At 40.1% G+C, this 12,597-nt stretch overlaps 1 protein-coding gene and 1 non-coding gene across 2 annotated transcripts in view; one reads left to right on the top strand and one right to left on the bottom strand.

The window, feature by feature from the left end:
- GIPC2 (GIPC PDZ domain containing family member 2) overlaps positions 1 to 12,597 on the bottom strand; it is an 87,269-nt gene that overhangs the window by 48,406 nt on the left and 26,266 nt on the right. The window contains exon 2 of the mRNA XM_065890472.1: positions 8,871 to 9,056. Within this exon, the coding sequence (XP_065746544.1) occupies positions 8,871 to 9,056 (186 nt within the window). The remainder of the gene's footprint in view (positions 1 to 8,870; positions 9,057 to 12,597) is intronic.
- LOC136140530 (U6 spliceosomal RNA) lies at positions 4,232 to 4,338 on the top strand. Its single transcript, XR_010657628.1, has one exon. It is a non-coding gene; the product is annotated as a U6 spliceosomal RNA (small nuclear RNA).

Here is a 12,597-nt window from a genome sequence, read left to right as displayed (position 1 = left end):
GAATAAAGCTTGAGCTTTTTCTACCAGCTACAGTTTTTTAAACCTTAGTTACAAACGCAAGACAAGAATTAGTAGTTAAGAATATTGATACTTGGGCTTCCCTGGTGGCGCAGTGGTTGAGAGTCCGCCTGCCAATGCAGGGGACACGGGTTCGTGCCCCGGTCCGGGAAGATCCCACATGCTGTGGAGTGGCTGGGCCGGTGAGCCATGGCCGCTGAGCCTGCGTGTCCGGAGCCTCTGCTCCGCAACGGGAGAGGCCACAACAGTGAGAGGCCCGTATACCGCAAAAAAAAAAAAAAAAAAAAAAAGAATATTGATACTTAAGAGACAGGTGTGGTTACCAGTTGTGGAGCCAATGAGAAGGATGTTATACCACCACTTTTCATTCATATATTTTAGGTGAGGAGAACTTAGGACCCAAGGAGAAACATCAAATTGGTCTTTCATAACTCTATCATAGGTATGTACAATATATCAGTAGCTCAGAGTTTCAAGATGAGGTGTAAGACTCCCTAACATAATCCTAAGAATTTCTGAAAAGATTTTAGGGACAGAAAACTCTGCACAGGTAACAGCCCCACAGAGGATGTACAAATTCTTCAACAGTGGTGAGGAACACGGCAAAATGCAGGCCACAGTCTGCCTCGGGCATCACAAATCCTTTGTGAGAATGACAGGCTGGAAATATTAGGGGCTGCTGCTGTTGTGTAACTGAAGTGTGTGTATTCCCCACTCTTGCCAGGTGGAGTAACAACATCTTCTGAGGCAGCAGGGGATTGATTACTGCGTCCACGAGTTGAGAGACAAACCGATCTCAAGTACCCCAACATCTCCATAATACTGTCATAAGAAAAAACAAGTTGTAGAAGACTAACCTAGAAAGGTTGGGCATTTTTAATTTTTAAATTGTATTACAATATACCAAAACTTACAGTGGGTTTCTTTTTTACCCCCCCCAATTTTAAGAACACTGATATGTTCATTGTAATAACTGTTAACAGGCTTTATGCAAATGACACAATAATGCTTATTCACACAGAGATTATTGTCATTACAGGTTGTTAATTTTAAAGGAAAAAACCCAGAAATTTCATAATCTAAGTGACAATTTTTTTTAGTAAGTCCATATTTGACACAAAAACTAGAGAAACAAACAAGGGTAACAAACACTGTACTGAGTGGTAACAAACCACTCAGTACAACTGGAGTTTCCAAACTGTCATAGAAACATAAGTGAGATTAAACAAAAGACTAGAGTTTAAAGAAACAAAGCAAAAAAAATGTAATATTCTGTCATCTAACCTTTCTTAAGTCACTAGAGAATATGAAAATCTATAACTGACTTTCTTCATTTTTATTCTAAGTTGTTTCTTGATACATTCTGAACCTATTTTTTCCTTTGATCAACTATACCATACCAATTTCAGTTCCACATATTTTTAGTTTAAGACTTACTGTTGTAATTTTATTAAAAATAAGCACTATATAAAACTAAATGAAAGACTTTAAAGACATGTATGAATCTTACCAGTAAATTAAATGGCAGAGTAACAGAAATCTAGGGTCACCAGGGCCTATGAGTAGCCACAGGTCACAAGAAAGGTGCCCAGAGAGAGGGAGGAAAGGCAATTACCAGAAGTCAGCAGGTAGCAAGGTGAGAATCCAGGTGGGCAAGAGAAAAGTCAAAGCATATGTAATCATCAGGGCCAGTGGATAAGAATCTGGGATGAAGAGAGAGGAAAATCAATATAAGAAACTTGGAGAAAGGCACCATAGGTGAACCAGATATAGAAGCAAAGTGGGAGAGACTGATGATATATTTTGTGGGTGACCTGAGCCTTAGCTTCCTAAATAGATAGAATAAAGAATGAGGTAGCAACTGAAACAAGTTTCTGCAATTTAATATACTTTAATAATCATACCATAACTTGATATAGATTAATAATATTGCTAAAAGTGCTACTCAGGCACAAAGGACCAGGAAGAAAAAAGAGGCATTAATTCTATATTTATATTTACTGAGTTACTTAATATCATTCTCTTAAATACTTAGAACTTTCTCTCATCTGGCTCTGGAGCTTGATGCTGCAAAATGTGAAGACAACATTAAATATTTTTTGGAAGGTAGGATTTACAATATTATTGAACTTAGAGGTTCCCAAATATTCCAGACTATTATATTAACTTCTATTAATTCATCCCATATAGCTACAAAATTCCATCTTCTCATCACAAATCAGCAGAACTCTAGGGTAGCATCCCACCATCCTCAAAGCCTTAAGCATTGACTCGAGGTTGTTTGAGCCGACGCTGCCCACATGGTCAGCAGCTCTGAGTCTCTGCTGCTGGCCCTCCAAACACTGTCCTCAAACCTTGTTCATAATAATAAACATGCAGATAACAATTGTAAATAGCTATTTCATTTAGTCCTAACAAGCCTGGGAGGGGAAATACTTAATATTCCTTTAGTGAATGAGGAAATCAAAGCACAGTGATGACATGGCTTAACCAAAATAACACAGCTAATAAATAAGAAAACTGGTTTTCAAAGAGAGGTGGTATAATTATGAGACATCATGCTCTTTCCTCAAAACACTCCCAATCAAACAGATCTAACTAACCCAAATGTCTGGTTAAGAAAGAAAGAAAGTCACATGAATAATTCAAGATCTTCTGACTCAAGACCAGAGTTTGGGGTTGTAGTTATCCAAGATGATCTGTCACCTTGATAATCATTTTACGATACGTAAGTGTATCAAATCAATACATTGTACACCTTAAATTTACACCATGTTATATGTCAACTATACCTCAATAAAGCTGGAAAAAGGTGACCTATCACCTTTGAACTTTTTTTTTTTTTTTTTTTTACAAACGCCACCCTCCTACTTTACTTTTTCTTACCTCTACTAAAGCTGCTCTTCATCTATATCATGGCCTCCAGATCTCAAATATTACCTCTTTTCTCAGATCACCACTTCTATTCTTGCTTTACATGCCTCTTCTCAGAGATCCTAGCTTCCATCCCAGAACTGCCCCCGCCCCCGCCCCTGAGTCCCTTGATCTTGTACAATTATTAGTTCTGGATAAATAATCAAAATATTAGAAATATACGAGTACCATATTTCTCAAAGGATCATGCTAAAATGTGATTTAGTTCTAGTAAAGTAAAAGTATCCCAAATTATACAGATTTCTATAAGAAGATATTCTGAAAATGACAGTTCTGTGGTTATTTATGTTACTTCAATTCTAAATCAACTTAGGTTTTCATTTCTTAATTGCATAGTATAAGCCCTTATTTTTATTTTGAATCTAAAAGTATTCTCTTCTGTTAAACTAGGGAAAAGGAAACAACAGTTCAGAGGTCAAATCTGGCCTACCACTTGTTTTTATACGACCCATGAGTTATGAATGGTTTTACCTTTTTTAATGGTTGGGAAAAAATAAAAGAATATCTGTGACATGTGAAAATTATACAAAATTCAAATTACAGTGTCCATAAATAAGATTTTACTAAAAGACATCTATGCTCATAGTTTAAGTATTGTATATAACTTCTGTGCTACAATGTTGAGTTGAGTAGCTGCAACAAAGACTGTATGATCCTAAAATTTAATGAAGCTTAAAATATTCACTACCTGGCCCTTTATAGAAAATGTATGCCAACTCTGGTCTTGAACTATTTTAGGAATTTGTAGAGTTTGTTGTAAGTATACTCTGATTTTTCTGATTTTCCTGGGAAATGTTAAGACTTGGGTACAAAAGTTATAAAGTTTAAGTCTGCTGTCTTTCCACCTGAAGAGGCTTATCGGTGAGAACCATGCGGTACTAGCAAATACATTTCTCTGCCATCGATCTCATCTCCTAATTATGTGATGATTTGTTGTTGTTGCTATTAGTAAGGTATTAGCTATCAATTATAAGTACTATCAAACATTTCAGAGGTGTCATCAGTTTATACCCAAATAATCCTATAAAGTAGGTGCTAATATTCCATTTGAGAGAAGGCACAGAAATGACTTTAATGACTTGTCCAAGGTCACACAGCAAGTAAATAAATGGTTGAAGCAAGACCAAAAGCAGGCCTGATTCTAAAGCCCGTGGTCCTATACACCACACTGCCTTCCTAATCATTGACTCCTTCCTCCTCACCCTTGTCTGAATCCCCACTACACTGTCCTCTTACATCAACCTTCACTGACTTGCAGCCACTGCTAAAAGCATATCAAGTACTCATTTCAGCAGCACATACACTAAAATTGGAACCATACAGAGAAGATTAGCATTGTCCCCAAACAAGGGTGACATGCGAACTCTTGGAACATTACACTTTTTCTGCTTATCTTGGCAGAAAACACTGGAAGAGTGAGCCAGAAATTAACAAAATTGATTACTTTAAGGAGTGGGGAAAATGAGTAAATGGGGATCACAGAAGGTGTGACATCTCTGAATACATCTTTTATTGTAGTTTTAACTTTTGAAACCATTTTACATACTCAGAAAATTAAACCAACATGAGAGGAAAAACTCAAACTCAGTTTGAAGAGAAGCAAATGGATTCAACAGTATTTCAAATGAATAAAAATCTTGGGGTTCGGGGGTTTTCCCTGGTGGCGCAGCGGTTGAGAGTCTGCCTGCCGATGCAGGGGACACGGGCTCGCGCCCGGGTCTGGGAAGATCCCACATGCCGCGGAGCGGCTGGGCCCGTGAGTCATGGCCGTTGAGCCTGCGCGTCTGGAGCCTGTGCTCCGCAACAGGAGAAGTCACAACAGTGAAAGGCCCGCATACCGCCAAAAAAAAATCATGGGGTGGGGGAAGGAGAGGCAAGTGAGAACCTATTCCAAGTTAACTCCTGAAGAGAATACTTTGTGTACATACATTTAAAGACAAAAATGCATAGAAATCTTGAACTCTTAATAGATTTTTCAGAGTACGAATACAGCAATTCTGAAACTATTTTATGTATATTGTAGAACTAAGGAAATAAGTAAATATTTCAATAATCTTGAAAGCAAATATTTTAGTTGGGAAGCCAAGGTAGAACTTTGTGGGGCAGGATTAGAATTGGAGGCATAATTATGAAATCATAATTCCTAAAATACATGTTTTCTAACCCTTTCTGTGGTAACTGAAAGGACCTAGAAACACTGACACTCAGGTAGCAATGAATGCATGCGACCAGCTTCAGATCTTGATTTTGAAATACCCATCCTCACTAAAAAAGAGAGCTCCTTGAAGAATGGTTGATTCCAAGCCTGGGGAAAAGAAGATAAAAGATGATCGTAGAGGGCTTCCCTGGTGGCGCAGTGGTTGAGGGTCCGCCTGCCGATGCAGGGGACACGGGTTCGTGCCCCGGTCCGGGAAGATCCCACATGCCGCGGAGTAGCTGGGCCCATGAGCCATGGCCGCTGAGCCTGCGCATCTGGAGCCTGTGCTCCGCAACGGGAGAGGCCGCAACAGTGAGAGGCCCGCATACCGCAAAAAAAAAAAAAAAAAAAAAAAAAAAAAAAGATGATCGTAGAACATCTTGTTGTACCAGAAAGGAAGGAATTGCTCAATAAAATAATGGGAGGCTGGTCAAAAGGATAAAGGAGCCAGCTGAAAAGGACTCCTGCAGGACAAATCTCAGGAAACTGGAGTATCAAAATAAATGATGGTAATGGACCCACTGAATAAGAAATTGACAACTAATAAGGACCTACTGTATAGCACAGGGAACTCTACTCAATACTCTGTAATGACCTACACTGGAAAAGAATCTAAAAGAGAGTAGATTTATGTATATGTATAACTGATTCATTTTGCTGTACAGCAGAAACTAACACAACATTGTATAATCAACTATACTCCAAAAAAATTAATTTAAAAATCATGTGTCCATTGCCAATAGATAATAAATAAGTGGAGTGCTTTATTATAATAGAACGTTTTAAAAATATATATAGGAAATGATGGAATTAGAAAGACCGCCATTTTGCAACCATTAAAGACCGAGTCAGGCAAGACTCATCAATAGATGCTAAGTGTGTGGGGTGCGACTAAGAGAACAAGATATATACATAATCTCAAAGTATCTCTCCACAAATTATTAATTACAAAGGAAAATATAACTTTGCAGTGAATAAGACTGGCAGCCACTACCTTACACAAGGGAAAAAATTAACATCATGAATAGTGAGACAAACCAATAAAATGCATCTTCTGAGGTAATACACTGAGAAGGACACAACATCACTTATCTAATTTTCCTGCCAAAAATGCATAATAACCGGTTTCACAACATAAAGAGACATCAGAAAAGTCCAAATTGAGGGATATTCTATAAAAGGCTGAGGAACTATTCAAGAGTAAAGATGACTAAAAAGACATGATAACTAAATGAAATACATGATCCTGTATTGGACTTATTCCAGGAAAAAAATGCATTACTAGGACAACTGATAAAATTGCAATATGGACATTAGATTAGTTTGACAGTATTGTATCACTGTTAGGTTTTCTGAATTTCGTAATTGTACTGTAGGTATACTAAAGAGAATATCTTTGTTCTTAGAAACTACATTCTGAAGTATTACTGGATAAAGAGACATAATACATGCACTCCACTTTTTCCAATGGCTCAGGAAAGATTACATATATGTATATGTGTGTGTACATATACACACACATACATGTGTGTGTTTAAGAGAATAAAGCAAATGTGGCAAATGGTAAAACTTTTTTGAGTAAAGGGTATCGTGTGAGTTCTTTGTTATTACACTCTTTCAATAAGTCTGAAATCACGCCCTCCACAATTTTTAAAAAATCATATCAACCTTGTACACAGTATGATATTCATTTCTTTTCTAAGTTGAACTGTAAGTTGGAGGTTTGACTTAGGCTCCACTTTCTCTTTGACACCATGTTCTCTGTCCCCACAGGGCTAGTGACTAGTAATCTGAGGCAGGCACATGTCTGAAGGGGCATAAAAAAATAGAAACACAAGCTCTGAACATCAGAGGCTAAGATCTAAAAAATCCATGCGTGTTTGCAAAACTTCCAAGCCCTTCCCTTGCAAAACTTCCAAGCCCTTCCCTGCTGACATTAGAATGGCATTGCTCCATGTACCTCATGTCCTGAGCTTCCCCCAGATAATCCCACATGACTTTCCCAACTCACGGATTTTCCATTTGGTCACCCACTCAACCTTCAGCAAGCAGAGTCATATCTTTTGCAGAGCTAAAAATAGCCATTCTATCAAGTGGGAAGTTAATTAAAGTACTATTTACAGTTAAGAAGATAACTTCCCTAAGGCTATTTTTTTCAATGATGACAATGCATCAGCAAATCAAGGATCTGGACCAAAAAAAGGCATGAAACTTTACCATTAATTCTAAGCTCAGTGGGTAGGATTGCCAGCTCTGGAGTCAGATCGCTTGGATTCAAATCCTGAATTTGTCCAGCTGCATTAACTCTGGGCAAGCTGCTTAACCCTCCCAAACCTGTTTCTACATCTGTAACAGTTGATAATAGTGCCTACCCAGAGACGAAGCTCACAGACATGTTGAGCAAAAGCCAGAAACAGCAGAGTACATAATATGTGATTCCACTTGCATGAAGTTCAAGAACAAGCAAAACTATGGTGATAGAGGTCAAAATAGTGGCTACCTTGGAGGGGGAAGGGTACTGACCGAGAAGGAGCACAAGGGAGCCTTCTGGGTGAGGGAAATGAAATTTCCCTTACTCTTGGTGGTGTTTACACAGATCTGTAAACATTCGTTAAAGGTGTACATCTGTTACATCTCAACAAAAAAGTAATTAAAAAGAAAACATGATACCAAATGGAATTGTTGTGAGCATTAAAAAAAAAAAATCCCACCACGTGAACAGTTCCCCATATTCACAGTTCCGCATCCATAGATTCAACCAACCCTGGACTGCATTACACTGTAATATTTACTATTGAAAAAAATCTGAGTGGACCCACACAGTTCAAACCTGTGTGGTTAAAGAGTCAACTGTATATGTTCAGATATTTTTGAAGAGCATTTTTTTTTTTTTTTTGTGGGACACGGGCCTCTCACTGTTGTGGCCTCTCCTATTGCAGAGCACAGGCTCCGGACACGCAGGCTCAGCGGCCATGGCTCACGAGCCTAGCCGCTCCACGGCATGTGGGATCTTCCCAGACCGGGGCACGAACCCGTGTCCCCTGCATCGGCAGGCAGACTCTCAACCACTGCACCACCAGGAAAGCCCACTGAAGAGCATCTTTTTTAAAGAAAATAAGGTGGCCAAAAATATGTGCTCTTGGAAATAACACAAAATCAGTGGCAATCAGCATGGAAGTCACATGCTGACGAGCAACAGACCTACAAGATCCCATGAGGATAAGTAGGCACCAGGGCCAGGCTTTCCTTTTCAGTAAATGCTAAATTCTAGAGGAAGTTTAATCTGAAGGAAAAAAAAATCAAGGAAAGAGTAAACAAAAGAATGGTGTTGGGACTTCCCTGGTGGTGCAGTGGTTAAGAATCCGCCTGCCAATGCAGGTGACGCAGTTCGAGCCCTGGTCCAGGAAGATCCCACATGCCGCAGAGCAACTAAGCCCGCAAATGGCAACTCCTGAAGCCCCCGCTCGCCGCAACAGAGAAAGCCCACGCACAGCAAAGAAGACCCAACCCAGCAAAAATGAATTAAATAAAATAATTTTAAGAAAAAGAATAGTGTCTTTGAAACATTTTTTAAAGGAAACATTACCAATCCATCCATTGCTGTCGAGTCAGCTCTCACTCCAAAGATCATTTCAAACTTTCTTTGACCTGGTAGATTTTCATATAATATAGATTATATGTTACCCTCAGTTAAGTCACACAGTTATTTTTTAAGACTTACCTTTATAAAAGCATAGCCAGCACCATTATCTGTAATGGTGAGACCAAGTGAATCCTCAGATTTATACACATTCACTTCTTTTTTGATCCCTTTCACATGGGCAAATATGAAATCTTCAAGACCTATCTGTGCTCCCAAGAGTTTTCCCATGTCAACTTTAGGTGTATTTAAAGTGCAATATAAGATCTGCAAAGAGAAAGAAATATTTTAGGTCAGTTTCCACCAGGAAAACATTCTGATCATTAGTTTATTTAATACTTGAGCGAAACAGTCCTCCATTTATGATGTAAGCAGTTATACCATTAACGTTAGGTGATATGAACTGTTTCCTATAGGCCAAGCTCTGTGCTAAGCAACTTATATCCATTATCATATTTAATCCTCACAATAGCTTTATAAATACGTTATCATCTCCACATTACCAATAAGAAAATCGAGACTTAATGAGAGTAAGCAATTTGTCTAAGGTCACAAAGATATTACTTGTCAGAGCCAGGGTTCAAGCTCAGGTCTCACCAACTTCGTAGCGGTTTACACTCCTACGTTACTTGCCATTTACAATGCTGACATCGAAGGTTGTGTTCCCAAAGGCGGGGTCATGATATGTATACCACAATGAAAACATAGGCAAGACTATTTTGGAAAATTTGCTTTTTTAAATGAGGAAATTTTTATTTATTTTGCATTTTTGTGCTTAAGAAAGTAATTAATGGGTTTCCCTGGTGGCACAGTGGTTGAGAGTCCGCCTGCCAATGCATGGGACACGGGTTCGTGCCCTGGTCTGGGAAGATCCCACATGCCGCGGAGCGGCTGGGCCCGTGAGCCATGGCCGCTGAGCCTGCGCGTCCGGATCCTGTGCTCCGCAATGGGAGAGGCCACAGCAGTGAGAGGCCTGCGTACCGCAAAAAAAAAAAAAAAAAAAAAGAAAGTAATTAATGAATGAGGTAGTAAAACAAAAATGTCTAAAACGGACCTTGACTAGTCCAATCCCTTGGCTTTTTTTTTTTTAAATAAATCTATTTATTCATTTTTGGCTGCATTGGGTCTTCGCTGCTGCACATGGGCTTTCTCTAGTTGCAGCGAGTGGGGACTACTCTTTGTTGTGGTGCGCGGGCTTCTCACTGCAGTGGCTTCTTGTTGAGGAGCATGGGCTCTAGGCACACATGCTTCAGTAGTTGTGGCACGTGGGCTCAGTAGCCATGGCTCACAGGCTCTAGAGCACAGGCTCAGTAGCTGGGGCACACAGGCTTAGTTGCTCCCCGGCATGAGGCATCTTCCTGGATCAGGGCTCGAACCCATGTCCCCTGCGTTGGCAGGCAGATTCTTAACAACTGCGCCACCAGGGAAGTCCCAATCCCTTGGCTTTAAGCAAGGGGGAACTGAGGTCTGGAGAGGCTAATGCAACTTGATCAAATTCACTTAATGGTAGAAACAGAAAGACTGAAATGGCAAGAAGTTGTGTGGAGGTTTTAAAGGGACTTCTTACGTTTACCCAGTCTTTATTTGACCTCATTTTCCTTCAAAAATACAATTCATTTTACTAAAATCTGCAATGCTACTCTTAAGTTTGCCAACTGTAATTTGGGTAATTTGTGAGGCCCAGATAAAAAAATGGAAGAGGAGAAGGAGGGTTAAGAACATGCCATTGGTTTCAAGATTAAGTTCGGGACTTCCTGGGTGGCACAGTGGATAGGAATCCGCCTGCCAATGCAGGGGACATGGGTCTAATTCCTGGTCCAGGAAGACCCCACATGCCAAGTGAAGCAACTAAGCCCATGTGCCACAACTACTGAACCCGAGTGCCACAACTACTGAAGCCCATGCACCTAGAGCCCGTGCTCCTCAACAAGAGAAGCCACCGCAAGGAGAAGCCTGCGCACTGCAAACAAGAGTAGCCCCCGCTCACCGCAACTAGAGAAAGCCTGCATGCAGAAATGAAGACCCAATGCAGCCAAAAATAAATAAAATTAAATCTTAAAAAAAAAAGACTAAGTTCAATAAATAAATATTTATTGAGTACCTTCTACATACCAAACAAAACTTTCTTTCTTTTGGTGGTAGGGGCCCTCGGCAGTGAAAGCACAGAGTCCTAACCACTGGACCACCAGGTAAATCCCTAATACAGGTTTTTTATATCAAAATGGCTAAATGAAAATTTTTACCTTTTGTTATCAAGTAACATTTGCCAAAGATATAGTCAGCCTTTCCTCCATCCCTGAGACTTGCTTCAGCCCTCACTTCCAACCCTCTCCCAACCTCCCTGAGTTTCACACCATTCCTGATTCCCCTGGAACCTTGAGCTTTAATGCATCCATAAGCCTCTGGAAGCCCAGAAACTGTGCAATTACTATTTGTTAAATGGCTTTTTAAGCCCTATCAAAATATGTCTGGGGCTTCCCTGGTGGTGCAGTGGTTGAGAGTCTGCCTGCCGATGCAGGGGACACGGGTTCGTGCCCCGGTCCAGGAAGATCCCACATGCCGCAGAGCGCCTGGGCCCGTGAGCCATGGCCGCCGAGCCTGCGCGTCCACAGCCTGTACTCCGCAACGGGAGAGGCCACAATAGTGAGAGGCCAGCGTACCGCAAGGAAAAAAAAAAAGTCTGAATTGGAACAGCTGTCCCTGCTCTACAGTTAGAGGTCCAGCATGGTTGGCAAATCCCTTATCAAATCCCAGAGGTATATGAAAGGTACTAGTGATAAAGACAAGGAAGAGGCCAAAGGGTACAGAAGAATTAACGCCTACAGGGAAGAACTACTGCCGCTGCCCTTTCCTCTTTACACCCAGGTCTGTAGTGAGCTGTTCTAACTGGTGGGCCTTTAACACAAAGGGTTGTTAACCTTTGTATCCCGGTGAAGACATAATATATTCGGCTTTATAGTTACTCTTTGCAAATACTCACTGGTGTTAAATTTTTATTATTCACGGGGGGCGGCGAGTCATTTAAGCCAATAATGGCTCCTATTTCTTATTCCAGTTGTGAAGTCAGTGGTATAATTAGCCCACTAACAAAAATCATTAATCATGGTTAGTCAGGGGGAGGTAGTATGCATAGAAAACAGCTTTTCTGGCTTCCTTTCTCAAAAAGATGGAAAGTGAGTAGAACAGTTTTCTCCTTGTCATTTTTTCCCGTGAAAATCTGTTAATGAGGCTCATAGTGGATCCTAACCACCACTAATAAGCAACTTACCAAGTAGACCTATGATCTTATTTGCAAGGCAGAAATAGAGACACAGACGTAGAGATCAAACGTTTAGATACCAACGGGGAAGGCGGGGGGGATGAATTGGGAGACTGGGATTGACATATATACACTACTGATACTATGTATAAAATAGATAACTAATGAGAACCTACTGTATAGCACAGGGAACTCTACTCAATGCTCTGTGGTGACCTAAATGGGAAGGAAATCCAAAAAAGAGGGGATATATATGTATACGTATAACCGATTCACTTTGCTGTACAGTAGAAACTAACACAACATTGTAAAGCAATTATACTCCAATAAAAATTAATTTATAAAAAAGCAACTTACCAAGTAGACAGGAACTAAAACATAATGATGATAAAACAGGGTAGGGGAAAAAGCCCCAAACAGGAAATCCCACACAAACTGAACTTCTAGCTACTAAGCTACTTCCTTTCTTTCAACCTTTTCACATGCTTCACTACAGAACAAATATAAGATTTCCTGTAGATATAACTCTTTCCCACTGTGCTTCCTCCC

Source organism: Phocoena phocoena, chromosome 1 (assembly GCF_963924675.1).
Source record: "Phocoena phocoena chromosome 1, mPhoPho1.1, whole genome shotgun sequence".
NCBI lineage: Eukaryota > Metazoa > Chordata > Mammalia > Artiodactyla > Phocoenidae > Phocoena > Phocoena phocoena.
The sequence above is the reverse complement of the archived record's forward strand: the minus strand, read 5'-3'. Positions and strand labels throughout refer to the sequence as shown.